General features: G+C 36.9%; 1 protein-coding gene across 1 annotated transcript in view; it reads right to left on the bottom strand.

The window, feature by feature from the left end:
* Positions 1 to 480: 480 nt before the first annotated feature.
* Positions 481 to 22,686, bottom strand: part of KCNH5 (potassium voltage-gated channel subfamily H member 5) — a 384,559-nt gene continuing 362,353 nt past the window's right edge. The window contains exon 11 of the mRNA XM_070378509.1: positions 481 to 1,428. Coding sequence (XP_070234610.1) covers positions 481 to 1,428 — 948 coding nt within the window. The remainder of the gene's footprint in view (positions 1,429 to 22,686) is intronic.

Genomic DNA, 22,686 nt, shown 5'->3' with positions numbered 1-22,686 from the left:
GAATGAAATCATAAAATGGCACTAATAGTCTAAAAGGTTGAATGATTCCTTGGTGTTAATTTATAATTTTAACTTAACAGAAGAGTGAGGAAATGACAGATCAGTATACTCAGCCTGAGATCAAATTTGTCATGGCAACATTGGCAGGTTGGACCCTGATTCTTCAACTATTACACTGCCTTGGTTAACAAAAATCATACTTTTAAAAATTACAGAATAGAGATTATAAATAAATGTAAATTGTGCATGCAGTCAACTGCATAATATACAAGCAATATCTACTTTTTAATAATTATCTTCTTTGGCAGGCCAGAATCCAGCTGGACATGCAATATTTACACATCAAAATCCATATTGTGTTCATCATATTGAAAGCAAGTGAAAATATATATATATATGTATATACTGTATATATACACATATGTATATAGATGTATATACTGTTTTTAATATATTAACAAATATATATGTATATATATATTAAAAGTGGATTTCATCTTTGTCAGATTCAGGTGACTCAGGCCTTGAAACACTAAAAATATCCTGACAGGGTATTTGAGGAGGTACTTGGAGAGGCATTTGGGATTTTGGAGAAGAGATTGGGGGTGCACTTTTCTCTGAGAGTATTTTTAAGATTTCTGCCACCTGCTTCTCCAGGGCAGTCATTCTGCAGCTTAGCAGCTGAATGTCCTCTTTGAGTTCATGTTTGACTTCCTGCAGTGTGGTCTGTAAGGCCTGCTCGGGGATGGGATAAAAGGGGTGTTTGGCATCAGCCTGGATGGGGCTGTGCTCTAATGGGCTTCGTGCCTCCCCAGCCTTATCCAAACGAAGGTCACTTTTTGTAATCCCACTGTCACAGGAATCCGTTTTCCTTAATGGGTTTTTGGTGACACTGTTCTCTGAGTCACTGCCCTTGGGGTCCTCGGACAATAGCCCCATCGACTCAGCTTTAGTGACGTTATTCCAGTCTTCCTTCTTCTCCTCATGGGTTCCCATATTATTCTTGAGTCGCAGCCACCCTTTCCCATTTCCATTCTTCATTCTTATGGGGCTGTTGACTTTGAGACATTTGGGGTCAGCGCCACCACTGGGCTTGAGTTCCATGGCATCGCGGTTGTTTTGCTTGAGGGACTCGCTGGTTTTCACGTAGGCCAGAGACGTCTGAATGGGTGTGATCTGCGACACGGTGACCACACTGGTGCCGGTGATGGGCGCTCCATTCTGTAAGGAGCGGCTTTCTACCTGCAGCTGGTTCCGCTCGGGGTCACTCTGCGTTGACCCCTGATTCCGCAGCTCCTTCTGCTGCTTGAATTTCTGGAAGAGCTTTCTTACCGGATGGTCCACGGGGATGCTGAGGGTGACCTCATTCTTTTGCCTGAGGCGCTCCTCCTCTTCTTTCTTCACATCACTGATTTTGCGGAAAATGATCTGTGGAGGGGCAGAAAGATTAAAAACTTGACTATAGAAACAGATGACTTAATACTTGTGTGACAAGATACCAGGTGTATTCTGTTTTCCAAAGGAAACTCTTGAAGATAGGGCAAGCAAGACCATTTCTGAAGGGAAAAATAGTCCAGTGCCAGTTAACAGGTACAGTACACTTGAAATTAGACATAGAAACACTGACTAAGCTTGCTCAGCTCATTTTGTCCCACTTCCTTGCATATCAGAGGGGGAATGTAGTTAAGAAACAACTAAATAGAGCTATTTGCTTTCTTGTTCACATTCCCACTTCACAGAAAATAGACAAATACATAAATATAAACATCTATTAATATGTTAGTATATATGTATATTCATACATGTATACATGCATGTGCAAGAAATCATATTTATCTCTTTGCAATATATCACTATTTCCTGTAAGTTTTTCTTTTTTCTTTTTGATCATATTAATATGATTCAAACCCCTTCTTAATGCCATCCTCTGTTTAGAGGTCAAATAATAAGAGTTCTAAGCTATAAAAATACTGAAAATTTAGGCAGTCTACCGACATAGCACTGTGAGTTGGATAGAAGGAGGGATTAAATTTATTTATGTGGCTCTGAGGCTAGAACAAGGATTTATATATAGAAGCTTCGGGAAGGTAAATACCAGGTCAGTATACAAACTTTATTTCAAACTACTACACATTAACTGATTACACTGCCTCAAAAACTCATGAAACTCACACCACTGAAATATTCGAACAGAAATAAGAACGTTGTCCATGTAATACTTTCACTGAGTAGGAGGCTAGACTCTTCAAATTCCAATATTTTAAAAATTCAAATGTAAAGTTAAATACATAGTACATGCAGGATTAGATGAGCACTCACAAATATAAGTAAGCATAGATTTTATTAAAAATGTATTTTGAAAATAATATTGTGAAGTTACAACTCCATCAAGAAAAATATAAAAGACTGACTATGTAAGAAATTATTACCACTTATATTATCAGAGTTAGAGGTGAATTTGGAAAGTGCAAGATTTTTTACTCTAAAGAACAAAATAACTACAGATGAGGGTTATAAGGAATATTCACAAGGGAGTTACATTAGTGTGCTTTCAGAATCAGATAATTTTATGATGCTAGCAAAATTACTTGCCTCTATCACCCTCTCTTATTAAGCTGTTGGTTGGATTAGAACTACATGTGAAGTATATAGTCTCTCTCATGTAATAGACTCTCAGAATACGTTGATTATCTCCCTTGAACTCTCATAAAACACTTTCTGTTTGAAACCATTTTCATCACCTCTGTCTCTGTATAGTCATTGATCTTATGCTAGAACCAATACTAGTGATGATCACTGTAAACAGAGAAGTCAGGGAGAGGAGAGGCAATTCTCCCTATAAAAGCACATTTTCTAAATTGATATTGATGCACTAAATATAGCTTATCAAGAAGTAATAATTTATATTTTAAAATAAATATTCTCTAAATTCAGTAACTGTCTATAAAGACCAGCATATTTTCCCTTCTCTACTAGTACACGAAATAGATCTTTTTGAAAAATGTAATTCTAATCTCTTTAGTCTGACATCAAAGCTCCAGCAGTTTAATAAGAAGTCTTTCAAAGGGTTGACATATTTCTCATGCTTCCTAGGTAAATAAGGCTTGTTCTAAACTTCAAGATATTAACACTTTTTGAGACCAGACAAATCTAAACATGGAAATGAAGATACTCTATTCCTGGATCATTCCCTTTCGTTGTAAATGCAGTTACTTTGATTCTATGAACTGACATAAAGGGACTAATGTAAACGGTGGGTCACATCCTTCTTCCCACTGGACTCCAGCCTGGTTTGTTTTTAACTGTAGTTACTTAGACTTGGAAAGACATAGCCTTGGTGAGGGGTGGTAACTGAGATTACCCTTCACATTTTGGGGGTGGGGAAATGCATCTATGTCAAATGAACAGTGGAGGAGGGCAAGGCTTGGTGCACAGGGATGTCAGATAAAATACAACACATCCATGCAATATTTAGGACACACTAAAAAATCATACAGTATTTATCTGAATGGGATAAATTTATACTGCCATGTGAGGTTCACAGATGAAAGATGTGGGGTTCCTGGAGACTGAGAATCTGTGGGCATCTTAGGCCATACTTTAAATTTTCAATACAATGGCTAATAATTGCTTATAGTTATTGTGTGCTTACCAAATTTGGGATGCTTTGTGATTTAAGGATGTAATATGCCCAAGTAAAACATCAGTTTAAAAAAATAAGCCTTCTTTCTCCAGTTTCCCTTACCAGCCAGGCCCTCTCCATCAACCAAAAACCAACAAAGGCCTTTGACACAGCTACCACTAAGTGGAGAACAAAGACTCCTAATGCCATACTACTGAGTACAAGGGGAGTTCTGTGACAGGGCCAGGCTGCCACTCTGCATCAAGGGACAAATAAAATAGAACTGGGTTGGCATATTTTGTCACCAAAAAGATGTAAAAGGAAATGAGAAAAAGAAAGAATGAGGTTTTGTATATGAAAAACAGAATCCGAAGAATTCATACTTGGATTTAATCAACTATTTAGCATAAACAGACTTGTAAGTCAAAGCTCACTTTAAAAAAAAAAACAAACAACTTTTAAATTGAATGGAGTTTCCTGAATGAGACTAAATTTATCTATTTTGACTGTAGAACAGAAATTATGACTTTTTCAAAAATGCTTATCAAAAATACTTATTAAAAAAGAGGTCACTTCTACAAGTGTATTATCTCATTTAACTGTCATTACTCCTCTATGAGATAGGTCCTATTATTCTCATGTTACAGAAAAGCAGACTGAAGCAAAAAAGTTTAAATGGTTTGCAGTAAGTCACACAGCTAGTAAATGGCCAGGGTACAAATCCATGGAGTCAGATCCCAAACAGTTAACCATTACAGTCTAATGCAGTTCTTCAGGATAACTTTGACAGCACCTCCTGTACCTGTGAAAACCCAGACAGGTGAGTGGATGAAGTAGGGAGTGATGCAGCAGTTTAACATCCAAAAGGCAACCCTTCACAGAGCATTTGCCATGACAAACCATCCCTCAAAGTGGTGAAATTAATAAACAATTGAAGCTCTGTGCTTGTTGAATAAGTAGAGTTGACAAACACTTGCTGAGTAGAATCAAGTTCAAGTTTTTGACCCACAGATCAATCTTTAAAGAACCTGAGTAAGAATCCTTGAACTGTAAGAATAGAATAACATCCATTAAGAATGTATTTTCTGGCTGATGACAAAGCAAAACTTTCCTAATGCGAGGTATGAGAATATAGGCCCTGAAAATTTAAAAAAAAATTACAGAGGTGTCACAACCAGTTGGCCTATGTCTTATGTGCAAAGCCTGATAGACTTTGCTATGACTTATAAAAAATGTGTTATACAACAAATAAGAAAATAAAGTCACCATATTTCAAAAACATTAAATGTAGTAACATTAAATATAATAAATGCTCAGAGTTTGAAGATAATTTTATGACTCTAAACCCCAACTTTCAATAACAACATGTTTTTATTACAAAGAAGACATTTCATCATAAAAAATAGGATGAAAATTATTCTACATTACCATTACAAGCATGAATATTCTCATATAAATTATCTCAGTCCATGCTGAATCTTTCCTTCTAAAGAAGTGCTTCTTACCTTTAACGTTTTAATCATGTAGAATAAAATGGTTTAAATTCATAAGGAAGAGAAAGATTGATAATTTTTAGTTAGTTAAACCTTCAAAACAGTGTGTTTTTATTTTAGATTAAAATAATCTGCAGGCTACTTTTTGGCATTGAAAGAATCTTCAAATAATAAGAGTTTTCATTATCCAATTGATTCTTACATTGGCAATGTGTCATACAGAAAGTAAAAAATTTCCTATTAATTCAATAATTCAATACATAAGCTATATACATTAATTCTGCCAAATGATAACATAAAATTATGATTATTTTTCCTTAGAAAACAAAGATTTAAAAGCAAAATCCCCCAAAACATTATTTTAAAAAATAGTTAAAGGATCTGAGTGAAGTTCAGAGGAGATCAACTTATATTAGAATTAAATCGTGTAAAGAAACAACTTGGATTAAAATAAATCAGCTTTTAAAAATGCAATATTTGCTTTTTTCTTTAGGAACCTTGAGCAAGAGGTTCCTACAACCTCTTGCACCATGTCTATCTTTTGCTGAATGGCAAGTCAAATTGCTAATAAACACTAAAAAATTAAGGACAGAATTAGAAAAGAAAAATCACAAATCAGACTATGATTAGAGCCACACATTTATTGGTAGAATGCACAATAGCCTGTACTGTTTCTATGAGTAAAAGGGTTTATTTCATTTAAGCTTTTCTTCTCCTTGCTTCATTATGTTCTGTGGAGCCCATGCTGGAAGGTTTAATTTATTTAAATGATAAAAGCTTCTTAAACTTGACAGGGAACATGGCCAACTGAGCTTTCCACTTCAAAAGTAGGACATTTGATAATAAAAAGGGATATCAAAATTGAATAATTTGAATGTGTACTGAACTTTGAAATCCAATAAAAGCAAGGGGGAAAAAAGGGTTAGAATCATTTATTTAATGACATGGATTTAGTATTATGTAATTTGGAGGATAGAGGTATACTCTCTGAAATGGCTCATCACTTCCCAGATCTGTGAATCTACAGAATTGACTAGGAATTTATAGCTACTTATACAATCAAACACCAGCTCCAGATTATCTGACTCTTTAAGGACTTAGTTGTTTTGGTGCTTTGGTTCCTTTTACTGTTTCTATGAACTTAGTCACTAATTCTAACTCTAGTCTTTTCAACCATTCCAACCTGAACTAATACAACAAAGAAGCACTTAGCAATCACTATTGCGTGTATATCAGATGCTATAAACTTTTTTTAACAAAGGCCACAGTGACAGAGCTGGGGCAGGTGACCATGTGTGACTGAAGGATAACAATGATACACCATACTCTGATTTGAAATATGGCTGCCTTGCTTCATTCAACCATTCATAGGCTCTTCCAGGGCAAGGAATGTGTTATAGATCTAGTTCAGCCCTGTAGGTCCTAAATGAGCTTTGAGGAATTAATTAATTAAGTGATTAATACAAAGAAAAAGGAAGGAAGGGAGGTGAGTAGAAAGGAAAAAATAAGGAAATGAGAGAAAAAGAAAATTGTTTGATTTTGTTAATGTGTTGGGAAATGCCTGATACGAATAGATGTAGTTAATAAGATGCAAATGCAGGACATTCTCAGAGAAGGCAATGGTACCCCACTCCAGTACTCTTGCCTGGAAAATCCCATGGACTGAGGAGCCTGGTGGGCTGCAGTCCATGGGGTCACTAAAGTCGGACATGACTGAGCGACTTCACTTTCACTTTTCACTTTCATGCATTGGAGAAGGAAATGGCAACCCACTCCAGTGTTCTTGCCTGGAGAATCCCAGGGACGGGGAGCCTGGTGGCTGCCGTCTACGGGGGTCGCACAGAGTTGGAGACGACTGAAGTGACTTAGCAGCAGCAGCAGCAACAGCAGGACATTCTAGACTTAACTGATATAATTATGCATTTCTATTACTAAAGTTTTTTCATTAAAAAAATATAAAAGCAGGAAGCCGAAGTCTTCAAAACCGAGAATATAGCTAATCCAAGGTAAAGCTGGCAAAGTTTAGACTCAGTCTCAAATATTGCAATAATCCATGATTTGTCTTCCCTGTCTCAGTTTCTACCTTTATTTCCCTTTATTCCATTCTTTACTATTATATATCAAACATGATAGTGTCCCACACACAAAAATTACAGAGTAAAATCAAAGCTCTTTAATGCAGTCAGCAAGCCTACAGTGGTTAGTTAACCTTCTTTTCCAGCTTCTGTTTTCCTTCACTCTCACTTGACCTTCACACACCAGCTACTGAATCAATTCGAGATCTAGAATCTAACACTGCACATAGTGTTCTCTCTCCTCCTCCTCACCTGCTGGGGAGCTCCCACTTATCCTTTAATCCTCAGCTCACTCTGCTCGTCTTTATGAGTCAGGACCAGCTAAACAATGTGCTTTTTTTTTTTTTTTTTAGTTGCTCAGTCATGTCCAACTCTGTGACCCTATTGGCTGTAGCCCACCAGGCTCCTCTGTCCATGGGGATTCTCCAGGCAAGAATATTGGAGTGGGTTTTCATGCCTTCCTCCAGGGGATCAAGCCAGGGATTGAACCCAGGTCTCCTGCACTACAGGCATATTCTTTACCATCTGAGCCACCAGGGAAGCCCGGCTATACAATATGTAGGGCCAAATACAACATAAAAATTCAGGGCCTCTAATATCATACTTAATGGTAAAATACTGAAAGCTCTTTCAAGAGTTCAGGAAAGAAACAGGTACATACCATCTTGCCACTCCTATTCATCACGGTGCTAAAGCTAATAGTCACGGAAATTGTCAAGAAAATGAAATAAAAGACATCCAGAATGAAGAAGAATTAAAACCATCTCTATTTGGAGATGACATGATTAGGTACACAGAAAATCCTAAGGAATCCACTACAATTGTGCATGCATGCACACATACACAAACATACAGACAAAAAAAAATAGTAGAGCTAATAAAGGACTTCAGCAAAAATGCAGGATACAAAATCAATAAAAAGTTAGTTGTATTTCTATACTAGTAATGAATGATCTAAAAATAAAACTAAGAAAATAATGTCAGAAGACAACATCAAAGAAAATAGAATATTTAGGAAAAATTTTAACAAAAGAAACACAGGACTTATATACAAAAACTATAAAACATTGTTCAAATAAATTAAAGATCCAAATCAATAGATATTCATGTTTATAAACTGAAAGACTAAATATTGTTAGCATGACAATATACCCCAAATTCATCTGTAGATTTAATTCCTAAATTGATTAGGAATTAAAATACAAATTTTATTTTTCAGGAACTGACAAGCTGACCCTAAAATATAGGTGGAAATGTGAGGGACCCAGAATATCTAAAAATATCAAAATATAAGAATGTAGTTGGAGGATTTGTACTTTCCAGTTTAAAAACTTATTCCAAAGCTTTAGTAATCAAGACAGTGTGGTACTGGCATAAGGACAGACTTATACATCAATGGAATAGAACTAAGAGTCTAAAAATAAACCTATGCATTTATGGTCAATTGCTTTTTGACAAGAATGCCAAGAGGATTCAATTAGGAAAGATTAACCTTTTCAACAAATGGTGCTGGAGCAACTGCATGTTCACAAAAAAGAAAAAATATATATATAGATAGATAGATACAGATGCAAGTCTCATACCATATAGAAAATTCAACTCAAAAATATATCAAAGACTTAAATGTAAGAGCTAAAACTATAAAATTCCTAGAAAGAACCCAAGGCATAAATTTTAGTGACCTTGAATTAGGCAAAGCTTTCTTAGACACCTAAATCTCAAGTTACCAAAAATAGTAAATAAATAATTTGGACTTCACTAAATTTCAGAACTTAATCGTAAAAAAGAATGAAATAATACCACTTGCAGCAATATGGATGGACTTAGAGATTATCATGCTAAGTAATTAAGAGAGAAAGACAAATAATACTTAGATATGAAATCTCAAAAGCTTTTGCAAATGAACTTATATACAAAAGAGAAATAGGCCAATAGAAATAGAAAACAAACTTATGCTTACCAGAAGAGAAACAGTAAGGGGGAGGGATCAATTAATAATGTAAGTCACTTTGCTTTACACTTGAAACTAATACAACATTGTGAATCAACTGTACTTCAATAAAAATATACAAAAATAGTCAAAGAATTAGAAAAGATATTTACCCAGAGATGCTATACAAATTATCAACTGGCACATGAAAAGGTGCTCAGCATCATTAGTCATTAGGGAAATGCAAGCCAAAACCACAATTTTACTTCCTCTAGGATGGCTATAATAAAAAGATAACAAGTATTATTAATAGCAGAAAATACCAAGTGTTGGGAGGATGTAGAATAAGTGTAACCCTCATACACTGCTGGTGCAAATATAAAAATGCCTCTGTGGAAAGCAGCTTGTCAGTTTCTCAAAAATGTGACATAGAGTAGCCATACAACCCAGCAATTCCACTAGCAGGCATATATCCAAGAAAAAAAAAATGTAGTGATGCAAAAACTTGTACATGAATGTTCATAGTGGCATTATTCATAATAGCCAAAAAGTAGAAACAACCCAAATATCTAATAATGAATGAATCAGCAAACAAAATGTGATATACGCATACAAAAAATATTACCTAGCCATAAAAGGAAGCAAAGTACTGATCCATGTGACACCTTGAAAATATCACCCTAAGTGCAAGAAGCCTGATACAAAGTGTCATGCATTGTATGATTTCACTTATATAACATGTTTAGAATAGGCAAATTTAGTCAGGAAGTAATGTTTTCCAAAGTTTAGGGGATATGGGAAATGGGGAATGAATACTAGAAAGTGTGAGATTTCTTTTGTGGGTAATGAAAATATTCTGGAATTAGATAGTGGTGATGGTTACAAAATTTTTTGAATGTACTAAAAATCACTGAACTGTATCCTTTAAAATGGTGAATTGTATGGTGCATGAATTATATCACTAAAAAAAAAAGCAGGTCTTCTTGTTCAAAATGATGAAGAATTTCAATATAACAGCAACAGAGTATTCAACCAAGATCTGGGCTCTTCTCCTGAGAGCAAAGTCTTAAGGCTGGGCATCCAGGAAGCCACCGTGCTGGGAGACTTTCACTTACTGCCCCCAGGTAGAGCTGCTGCTCCTGCTAAGTCACTTCAGTTGTGTCCGACTCTGTGTGACCCCAGACGGCAGCCCACCAGGCTCCCCTGTCCCTGGGATTCTCCAGGCAAGAACACTGGAGTGGGTTGCCATTTCCTTCTCCAATGCATGAAAGTGAAAAGTGAAAGTGAAGTCGCTCAGTCGTGTCCGAATCTTCGATTCTGTCCTATTCTACATCCTCAGGGCATTTATTTTATGACACATGAATGGTGGGATACAGAAGCAAATAAGATAATCATTCACACTGTATTTGTTAAACACTTACCATGTTTCAAGCCCTGTTTAAGAGTTATGTATATATCAGTAAACAAAACAAAACCTCTTAACTATTCCATAGAATGTCAGGTGATGTGGGCTACAAAGAAAAAGAAAGAGAATCAGGACCTAGAGAAGGCAAAGTGGTTGGATCTCTATTGGGAAGTGATATTGGAGCGAAGACAGTCATGGAATGAAGAAGCTGGCCATGCAGATGGCCATGGGGACGGGGGGAACTAGAGCTGAGAGCGTCTGCATGTTTGAGGAATGAAGAGCTGCTGGCATTTAGTAACCATGGGGAGAATTACTGCCGAAGAGGTTGGAGAGGAGGCCGTGGACTTCGGTTTTTAAATGTGAGGAGACGCCGTAGGAGACTTTGGAGCAGAGGGTCTCACTTCCACTCTGAAAGGATAGCTCAGGCTGTTGTGGGAAAAAATAAATTATATAGTCAGAAGGACAGCAAGAAGGTACCAATTAGGAAGCTTTTTGGGTAACTCTGCTGAGACATCATGTTTGACTAAGACAAGAGAGATAGAAATGGAGGTAGTGACAAGTGGTCAAATTCTGAATTTATTTTGCCAGTAAGACTAATGGAATTTGCAGATGTACTGGATAAACAATCTTAGAAAATATAAAATTTACAGTCTCTCTTTAGGCTACACAAAAGTATAAATAGCAGTACCATTTTCTGATGGTGAAACCTGATATGGTGTCCTATAAACTAGAAAGACAAGCTATCTGTCCCCCTAGACACACACACACACACACACACAGATGCATGCATATATACGTACATGCATATATAAACATGTGCACAATGTATCAAAGTGGAAAAGCAGTATAACTGACTTAACACTCCCATTAAAAGCTGTAGGGAATCACAGCTGAGAGGCTCAGCCATCACTGGTCCCAGGCAATGATGAGATCTGCCAGGCAGGCACTGTGATGCCCCGCTGCCCTGGCAGAGGGGTAAAGTCCTTTATTAGTTTCTCAGTCTGCTATGTGGGATAAGTTCTATCATCCACTGTTCTCTGTGGCTCATGATTCCTTTTCTTTGGATGCTCATTTTTGTCCATTTCCCTCTACAGTTCAAACCTATTATCGGGGTTGGAAATTTTATCCTATTTCAAGACTGTAGAGCTTCCTCAGCTTCTTCCTGCCTGCAGATTAGGGGCCTGAGATTTGGTTTTGAAATCACATTAAAAACAAAAAAAAAAAAATGATTTTTTAAGACCAAGCTTAAGAGTGAAGGCAGGAGGAGAAGGGGATGACAGAGGATGAGATGGTTGGATGGCATCACCGACTCAATGGACATGAGTTTGGGTAAACTCCGGGAGTTGGTGATGGACAGGGAGACCTGGCGTGCTGCAGTTCATGGGGTCGCAAAGAGTCGGACACGAGTGAGTGACTGAACTGAACTGAACTGAACTGATGGTTTCTTTGGCCATATAATTATCTTTAAAAAATTAGCTTCTGATCTGTTTATAGTCAAATCCATATTCCTGCAACCTCACAAAAAGGTATTTCCTAGATGTAGTTCTCAAGTCTGGTTTAATCCTTTACTTTCTTGGCACCATGTCTCTGTTACTCTCAAGTCTCTGCCTCTGTCTCTTCCTCCATGATGGAAACTACATTGAAAGCATCAGATTTGATGGGATGTCACATCTCTATTATCTGATCTTTGCCATGTGAAAGTCACTCAGCCATGTCCGACTCTTTGCAACCCCATGGACTATACAGTCCATGGAATTCTCCAGGCCAAAATACTGGACTGGGTGGCCATTCCTTTCTCCAGGGGATCGTCCTAATCCAGGTACTCAACCCAGGTCTCCTACATTACAGGTGGATTCCTTATCAGTTGAGCCACCAGGGAAGCCATAAAACCATCTAGACTTTTTTTGTACCAAAAAGTCATTTTTGTGCAAATCTTTTCTGTCTTATTTTTACATTTTCATGTTCTAAATCCTTTCCATATCTGCTTACAGGCCCTCCAGTTCTTGCCTGTGATCACCTCTTTCTTCTCTGCTGCTGCTACTGCTAAGTCACTTAAGTCATGTCCGACTCTGTGAGACCCCATAGACAGCAGCCCTTCAGGCTCCCCCATCCCTGACATTCTCCAGGCAAGAACACTGGAGTGGGTTGCCATTTCCTTCTCCAATGCATGAAAGTGAAAAGTGAAAGTGAAGTCACTCACTTTTTGACTCTTCGGGTCTTTCTTCTCATGCCTTGCTAAATGTAACCAGTCACAACCCCCACTCACTACTGGAATTCTGCTTTCCAAACTTTTCCAAAAGAACTAGTGCATTGTCTTTGCAACCCCATGGACTATACAGTCCATGGAATTCTCCAGGCCAAAATACTGGACTGGGTGGCCATTCCTTTCTCCAGGGGATCGTCCTAATCCAGGTACTCAACCCAGGTCTCCTACATTACAGGTGGATTCCTTATCAGTTGAGCCACCAGGGAAGCCATAAAACCATCTAGACTTTTTTTGTACCAAAAAGTCATTTTTGTGCAAATCTTTTCTGTCTTATTTTTACATTTTCATGTTCTAAATCCTTTCCATATCTGCTTACAGGCCCTCCAGTTCTTGCCTGTGATCACCTCTTTCTTCTCTGCTGCTGCTACTGCTAAGTCACTTAAGTCATGTCCGACTCTGTGAGACCCCATAGACAGCAGCCCTTCAGGCTCCCCCATCCCTGACATTCTCCAGGCAAGAACACTGGAGTGGGTTGCCATTTCCTTCTCCAATGCATGAAAGTGAAAAGTGAAAGTGAAGTCACTCACTTTTTGACTCTTCGGGTCTTTCTTCTCATGCCTTGCTAAATGTAACCAGTCACAACCCCCACTCACTACTGGAATTCTGCTTTCCAAACTTTTCCAAAAGAACTAGTGCATTGGAACGCAATCACAGACGTCCACTATACCACATGTTTCGTCACTGTAAAATATTGGTTTCCATCTTTTCATGTCTCAAATATCAATTTCCTTACTTATTTCTACTCCTGTTAAGTTACTGCCTCATATTTTAGAATTAATGTTGGCAGAGTCTCACTCTTGGTATCAACTTAAGCTGATACCCAACAATTTATTTCCAGTGACATAAATATGAGAATATGTTTAACACAGTGGACTGTATGGTTTAAACAAAGCTGGTAAATTTTTATGTTATATTTTCCCAACAATTTAGAATTCAAATAGTATCTAAAAATAGAATCATAAACTTTTTAAAAAATTACCTTCAATTTGAAAAAGTCCTCTTGCACACACGCAAAAATATAAGTTCATCAGTAAATAGACATGAAATTTAGACTATTTCCATCACTACTGATCAAGACAAACTAAAACACTGATCGTTAACCAAGAAGGAAAACAAATTACATAAGACAAGAACAATGGAAGGGTAATAATTAAACAAACACTCACATAGTTTTACTGGCAACACATATATATATATGGGAGATTCAAATTTGAATTCAACATCACAGTTTCAAGTGTACTGAGCAGAAAATTGTCATTTACATTCTTGAAAGAAAAACAAAGTGAAGTCACTCAGTCATGTCGGACTCTTTGAGAGCCCATGGCCATGGGATTCTCCAGGCGAGAATACTGGAGTGGGTTGCCATTTCCTTCTCCAGAGGATGTTCCCTACACAGGGATTGAACCCAGGTCTCCCACACTGCAGGTAGACTCTTTACTGTCTGAGCCACCAGGGGCTCCATACTTGATATATCGATAAAAACAAAAATGAAATTAATTTGGGGGAACAAGTCATAAAAAGGAAATAATTGTTAAGGCAGTGCTAAACAAAAATTAGAGAAAATTTATTTTCCCAGAATCTGAACACAACATACATATACTATTAAAAAAAAAAGGATCCTTCTTAAAGAACTATAATTTTCAACTGCAACTATTTGTCAGCATTTAGATATTTAGAAGATTCAGAAGAATAAAGTTATTTTACTTTTAAGTTCTTATAGAATTTTTAGCACACTCAAGTTTAAAGGAACAAAATTGATTTTACAAACATCACCATTACATGTTGCTTGCTATGCAATGTAAGACTAAAGCCATTAGTACTGGCTAAAATCCATAAATGGACCATTAGATCACAATGTTTTTGATAACATAGTTATTCTGTCACAGTAGCAATTGTGTCCACATGTCTTCATCTTGTAATTGCTTCAATAAAAATACCAGATTGGGGGAATTGTACAAAGTATTTCCCATGGATTATTTGCTCATTTAAACTGAACAATAATCCATTTTATAGACTAAAACACTGAGGCTTAGCAAGATTTTAAAATCTTCCCCAAGTCTACACAACTAATGAGAGACAAAACTAAGTTTCCAACCTGGTTCTGTTGAACTCAAAAACTAGATTTCTCTGATTTAAGAATGCCTGATCTAAATTTAGGAGAGATGCAAAGGATCTAAAGGATCAAAGGCCTAGGGAGAAGGAAATTAAATGATAAATGAGGTTAAATCACTTTAGTAATAGCATACACCAAAGTCATGACTGGGCTGAAAGTTTAACACACGGAAGGAGATACAGACATATGAATATGTAATAGGACTCCTCAGTATGCAAGTAGAAAATAACACTGCTTAACATTTGTCAAATGTGATACATTTTATAACACACTTTAGCATATGTTGCCTCATCCCCCTTCTCCAAATTCTACAAGTTAGGCAGGGCAATTATTATTATCCCTATTTGACAGATGAAGGTCAGAGAAGTTACATGAGTTGCCTGAATTCATTTAGCTAGCAAATGGCCAAGCTGGGACTGAAATCTATTTTCTACTGCCAACTCCAGTGTTCCTTCCACTATTCCACGCTGACACTCCTAATGCTATGTATAATTTTGTTTTATAGTTTACAATGTACTTTCAGCTATATTACTCTACTAGATCTCATTTGATACTATTTCTTTGTCCCCAAGAACACATCTAATATGTGGCTTTAGCATTTGCCTTGTAAGATAATTGCTGTGCCTCAGGGAGAACCATTATCAAAGTAAGGCAGTTACAATACCTCAAAAAATATTTTCTTGATGAAAGAAAATTTCTACGGTTTTGTCTGAAAAACCAACGCTAGTATATTTAAATATGTGTTAATTTTTGCCTTTGATGCTAAAAGAATGTTGCAGCTTTTAGTGACTATCACATACAAATTCTTTGCTGCTGGGAAATATAGGTTGATAGGCAAATAATTATCTGTTGGAGTGTTATCTTCTAGAAAGATTTAGCTATGTATATCTAGTCTAGATGCTATCTTACTGTTTCAATCTTTTACATTTGGAATCAAATTTACATAAAATAATTCTTGGACATTTCTTTATTTTGTGGAATTTGATAGCTGAAACTCAAGAGGAATCAAGTGAATGGGCACTTGGATGGATAGCCAGCCATTCAGTTATATTCAGAACTAAGTTCACTCTCTTGCGCATCAATTTTTTTTAAAGATGTCTCTGAGAGTCAGGAGACTAGGGTTTGGATACTCTCTCTGACTACCTGTATAAAGTTGACCAAGCCACTCAGTCTTTCTAAATACCAGATGTACTTAAATATCTATTTATACAGGTAAATAATTCTCTATTTTATCAGGCTGATTTAGCTATTCTATGTCAAACAGACATCAATGGCTCATGTTGAATCTAATGAGTGGTATAAATATAGCATATGTTGACCCAGCTGAATTCAAAATGGTGTCTGTATTTGTTGATTGCAAAATAACCAAGTTCTTGTGTAGAAATCACTCCTCTTTCATTCACCACTTGGATTTATTGAACTTTCTATAAAAGCTAAATTAAATGTGCAAGTAATATTTCCCTGCCTCTTTGGAATATCTCTATTCCATTTGAATAACTTGTACAATATTTTCAATACATTACATTCTAGTAAAAAGCTAGTAGAAACAGAATTGGTGATAAGTGCCCCCTTCCAACTTAAAAACACCTTTTGCAAGCGACCTGATGTTTAGAGGATCCAGTGGAAAGAACAATGATGGGTCATTTGGAGACTGGAGTTCTAGTCCTAGCCAGGGATCTAATTAGCTATGTGACCTTGTGTACAAGTCCCATAATCTTTTGGGACTCTAGTTTCTTTACTTAAATACTTATCTCTTGGTCTTCCCTGATGGCTCAGCTTGTAGAGAATCTGCCTGCAATACAGGAGAACTGGGTTCCATCCCTGGGCTGGGAAGATCCCCTGGAGAAGGGAAAGGCTACCCACTCCAGTATTCTGACCTGGAGAATCACATGGACTGTCATACATGGTATCACAAAAAGTCAGACATGACTACCGGCTTTCACTTCACTTATGACAAGGCTGGATTTAGTTCTTTTCAGCTTTAACTATCTTCAGATATATGAAATAAGACAATCTACTTTACTCTTTTTAAATTATTTCTGACATAACTTCTTGCTATAAGATTGCACCCTTGCCTAATTTTCCAAATGTCAAAATTCTTTTCATCAAACCCTGGCTCTGCTGAGGCTCCTATGACCCTCGGTAACAATTACAGAGCTAGGATACATACATGTGCTGCTTTTATTTTTGTTTTGATTCTGCTTCCTCCACAGGCAACTGCTCACATGCTGTGCTAAGATGAAAGTTTGCTGCTAATTACCAAGGTTGTGCTTCTAAAGAGTGCGGGCCAGTAATTGAATTGCAGTGTCTAGAGTTGGGTATTAGGTAATAACTTTGTTCCCACAGTGCTAAACTGTAATTAGTTATTCTAGTCAAAGAAGAGTGAGAAGCTCTGTGGCTGTTTCTTTAGTGCTGCCGTTGTCAGGAGTTGGAAACTACAGTTTTAAAAAGAACAGAGCTGTGGATTGACTGAGGGATTGAGATGTGTCAGTTCAGTTTCCCACCAACATGCATGTGCATACACACTGCAGGGCCAACAGAGGCTCCTGGAAGTAAAGTTTGAGCTCTCACCATTGTAAGGTCTGGTTAAAGAGATCTAGGCTTTGGGGCACAAATTTTGAAAAATTATATGTGGGTATTAAATGGCAGTATAATATATGATAACTCACTTGAAGCTTCCTATAATAATATATTCATATATTGGTACCAAATTACTATTCATTAATTAAAACATATATCTGTGGTTTATTCTATTTGGAAATATGTTTATAAATATGCTTAGCTATTATTTATTGTTAGCTAATTGTGTTATCCTTATGTGGAAGGGCATCATATTCCATACATTACTGTGATTGGAGGTATTGTCTCCTAAAAACACAGGTAAAATAATATGGAACTTGAGAAGAATCTTTGCCCTGTTTCCTTAGAAAGCAAAAACTATATAGCTCATCTGATAATTCAGAGAATTTTGGATCTGAATGAAAGATAATCTCTGAGGAGTAAGCTAATTATTTTTAGTTGAGAATCACATGGGATAAAAGGGAGAATATGAGAGATCATAGTTGATTGAGGACATAAGCAGGGAAGGAGAGGGAGTATGAGAGTTTATGTTTTTGAGGGTCAGCTGGGTTCCTGGAAAATTTTGCATAGAGAATATAAAAATAAATGATAAATAAATGCAGAGACAGACCATGTGTATGGTCTGGAACACTGACTATTGTGAAGATGGAAGAAGCTCTCCCCTAATTGATTCATAGATTTATTATAATGCAAATCAAAACCCTAGCAGGATCTTTTGAAGAATTAACAATGCAATTTTATAATTTATATGGATATATAAAATGTATACAATAGCCAAATCACAACCAATTGATAGGAAAAATACTAGAAGACATACTGCCTATATTTCCCTATTAAAAACAATAGTAATTAAGATACTGTGGTATAGCATATGTCTTAGTCTTGTCAGCCTGCCACAACAGAATATTATAGACTGGGTGATTTATCAGTTCAGTTCAGTCACTCAGTCAGTCCTGTCTCTTTGTGACCCCATGGACTGCAGCATGCCAGGCCACCCTGTCCATCACCAACTCCTGAGTTTACTCAAACTCATGTCCGTTGAGTCAGTGATGCCATCCAACCATCTCATCCTCTGTCGTCCCCTTCTCCTCCCGCCTTCAATCTTTCCCAGCATCAGGGTCTTTTCAAATGAGTCAGTTCTTCACATCAAGTGGCCTAAGTATTGGAGTTTCAACTTCAACATCAGTCCTTCCAAAGAATATTCAGGACTCATTTTCTTTAGCATGGACTGATTGGATCTCCTTGCAGTTCAAGGGACTCTCAAGAGTCTTCTCCAACACCACAGTTCAAAAACATCAATTCTTTGGTGCTCAGCTTTCTTTATAGTCCAACTCTCACATCCATACATGACTACTGGACAAACCATAGCCTTGACTAAAAGGATCTTTGTTGGCAAAGTAATGTCTCTGCTTTTTAATATTCTGTCTAAGTTGGGCATAACTTTTCCTCTAAGGAGTAAGCGTCTTTTAATTTCATGGTTGCATGAATTTCATGGGTAACTTATAAACACCTGAAATTTATTTCTCACAGTTCTAGAGGTTGGGAAATCCAAGATCAAAACGTTGGTAGATTTGGTATGTGGTGAGGCCCACTTCCTGGTTTTTATGTGTGTGTATTTGGTCACTCAATCATGTTCGAATTTTTGAGACCCCATGGACTGTAGCCCACAAGGCTCCTCTATTCATGGGATTCTCCAGGCAAGAACACTGGAGTGAGTAGCCATCCTCTTCTCCAGGGGATCTTCCTGATCCAGGAATAGAACCCAGGTCTCCTGCATTGTAGGTAGATTCTTTACCCTCTGCGCCACCAGGGAAGCCCTGGCTCATCTTTCACTGAAAGGAGAGGGAAATTCTCTGGGGCCTCTTTAAATAAGGATTCTAATCCCATTTATGGCTCTACCAAATGACTTACTCATTTTCCAGAGGCCTGTCTTCAAAATACCATTACATTAGGGAGTAAATTTCAAGACATGAATTTTGAGGGAACATAACTATTCACTCTATAGTAGCACATGAATAGACAAATAAACAAATGAACAGAATAGACTGTCCAGAAATAGACCCATACATATTTGGACACTAAATTATGATTAAAATAATAGTATAGTAAATAGGGGAAAATAATCTTTTCAATACAGGTATATGATAAATGGAATACCTGAAATACCTCGCCCTTTATCTCACATTATAACACAAAAATAAACTTGAGATAGATTGCAGATCCAAATAAGGAGAGCCATACCCATAAAGCTCTTAAAAGTAAATAGAGGAGAAAATCTTCAGTACCTTGAGACAAGAAAAGATCTCTTAAACAGCAAGCAGAAAGTGGGAATCAAAAAGGAGGAAAAGAATAAATGAAGAATACTGTTGGTAGCTTGATAGGGATTGCGTTGAATCTATAAATTGCTTTGGGTAGTATACTCATTTTCACTATATTGATTCTTCCAATCCATGAACATGGTATATTTCTCCATCTATTAGTGTCCTCTTTGATTTCTTTCACCAGTGTTTTATAGTTTTCTATATATAGGTCTTTAGTTTCTTTAGGTAGATATATTCCTAAGTATTTTATTCTTTCTGTTGCAATGGTGAATGGAATTGTTTCCTTAATTTCTCTTTCTGTTTTCTCATTATTAGTGTATAGGAATGCAAGGGATTTCTGTGTGTTGATTTTATATCCTGCAACTTTACTATAGTCATTGATTATTTCTAGTAATTTTCTGGTGGAATCTTTAGGGTTTTCTATGTAGAGGATCATGTCATCTGCAAATAGTGAGAGTTTTACTTCTTCTTTTCCAATTTGGATTCCTTTTATTTCTTTTTCTGCTCTGATTGCTGTGGCAAAACTTCCAAACCTATGTTGAATAGTAATGGTGAAAGTGGGCACCCTTGTCTTGTTCCTGACTTTAGAGGAAATGCTTTCAATTTTTCACCATTGAGGATAATGTTTGCTGTGGGTTTGTCATATATAGCTTTTATTATGTTGAGGTATGTTCCTTCTATTCCTGCTTTCTGGAGAGTTTTTATCATAAATGGATGTTGAATTTTGTCAAAGGCATCCTCTGCATCTATTGAGATAATCATATGGTTTTTTATTTTCAATTTGTTAATGTGGTGTATTACATTGATTGATTTTATGATATTGAAGAATCCTTGCATCCCTGGGATAAAGCCCACTTGGTCATGGTGTATGATCTTTTTAATGTGTTGTTGGATTCTGATTGCTAGAATTTTGTTAAGGATTTTTGCATCTATGTTCATCAGTGATATTGGCCTATAGTTTTCTTTTTTTTGTGGGATCTTTGTCAGGTTTTGGTATTAGGGTGACGGTGGCCTCATAGAATGAGTTTGGAAGTTTACCTTCCTCTGCAATTTTCTGGAAGAGTTTGAGCAGGATAGGTGTTAGCTCTTCTCTAAATTTTTGGTAGAATTCAGCTGTGAAGCCGTCTGGACCGGGGCTTTTGTTTGCTGGAAGATTTTTGATTACAGTTTCAATTTCCGTGCTTGTGATGGGTCTGTTAAGATTTTCTATTTCTTCCTGGTCGAGTTTTGGAAAGTTGTACTTTTCTAAGAATTTGTCCATTTCTTCCACGTTGTCCATTTTATTGGCATATAATTGTTGATAGTAGTCTCTTATGATATGGACACCTTATCTTTGACAAAGGAGGCAAGAATATACAATGGATTAAAGACAATCTCTTTAACAAGTGGTGCTGGGAAATCTGGTCAACCACTTGTAAAAGAATGAAACTAGAACACTTTCTAACACCATACACAAAAATAAACTCAAAATGGATTAAAGATCTAAACGTAAGACCAGAAACTATAAAACTCCTAGAGGAGAACATAGGCAAAACACTCTCTGACATACATCACAGCAGGATCCTCTATGACCCACCTCCCAGAATATTGGAAATAAAAGCAAAAATAAACAAATGGGACCTAATTAACCTTAAAAGCTTCTGCATATCAAAGGAAACTATTAGCAAGGTGAAAAGACAGCCTTCAGAATGGGAGAAAATAATAGCAAATGAAGCAACCGACAAACAACTAATCTCAAAAATATACAAGCAACTCCTACAGCTCAACTCCAGAAAAATAAACTACCCAATCAAAAAATGGGCCAAAGAACTAAATAGACATTTCTCCAAAGAAGACATACAGATGGCTAACAAACACATGAAAAGATGCTCAACATCACTCATTATCAGAGAAATGCAAATCAAAAACCACTATGAGGTACCATTTCACACCAGTCAGAATGGCTGCCATCCAAAAGTCTACAAATAATAAATGCTGGAGAGGGTGTGGAGAAAAAGGGAACCCTCTTACACTGTTGGTGGAATGCAAACTAGTACAGCCACTATGGAGAACAGTGTGGAGATTCCTTAAAAACTGGAAATAGAACTGCCTTATGATCCAGCAATCCCACTGCTGGGTATACACACTGAGGAAACCAGAAGGGAAAGAGACACGTGTACCCCAATGTTCATCGCAGCACTGTTTATAATAGCCAGGACATGGAAGCAACCTAGATGTCCATCAGCAGATGAATGGATAAGAAAGCTATGGTACATATACACAATGGAGTATTACTCAGCCATTAAAAAGAATACACTTGAATCAGTTCTAATGAGGTGGATGAAACTGGAGCCTATTATACAGAGTGAAGTAAGCCAGAAGGAAAAACATAAATACAGTATACTAACGCATATATATGGAATTTAGAAAGATGGTAACAATAACCCGGTGTACGAGACAGCAAAAGAGACACTGATGTATAGAACAGTCTTATGGACTCTGTGGGAGAGGGAGAGGGTGGGAAGATTTGGGAGAATGACATTGAAACATGTAAAATATCATGTAAGAAACGAGTTGCCAGTCCAGGTTCGATGCACGATACTGGATGCTTGTGGCTAGTGCACTGGGACGACCCAGAGGGATGGTATGGGGAGGGAGGAGGGTTCAGGATGGGGAACACATGTATACCTGTGGCGGATTCATTTTGATATTTGGCAAAACTAATACAATTATGTAAAGTTTAAAAATAAAATAAAATTTAAAAAAAAAGAATAAATGAAACTAACTACATTAAAATTAAAGCTTTCTGTTCTTTGAAAAACACCATGAAGGGAATCAAAAGACAATCAGAGTGACATTCAATACCTATACCCTACAGAGGACTCACACGCAACATTTATGA

The sequence above is a fragment of the Bos mutus genome, chromosome 10 (genome assembly GCF_027580195.1).
Source record: "Bos mutus isolate GX-2022 chromosome 10, NWIPB_WYAK_1.1, whole genome shotgun sequence".
Lineage (NCBI taxonomy): Eukaryota > Metazoa > Chordata > Mammalia > Artiodactyla > Bovidae > Bos > Bos mutus.
The sequence above is the reverse complement of the archived record's forward strand: the minus strand, read 5'-3'. Positions and strand labels throughout refer to the sequence as shown.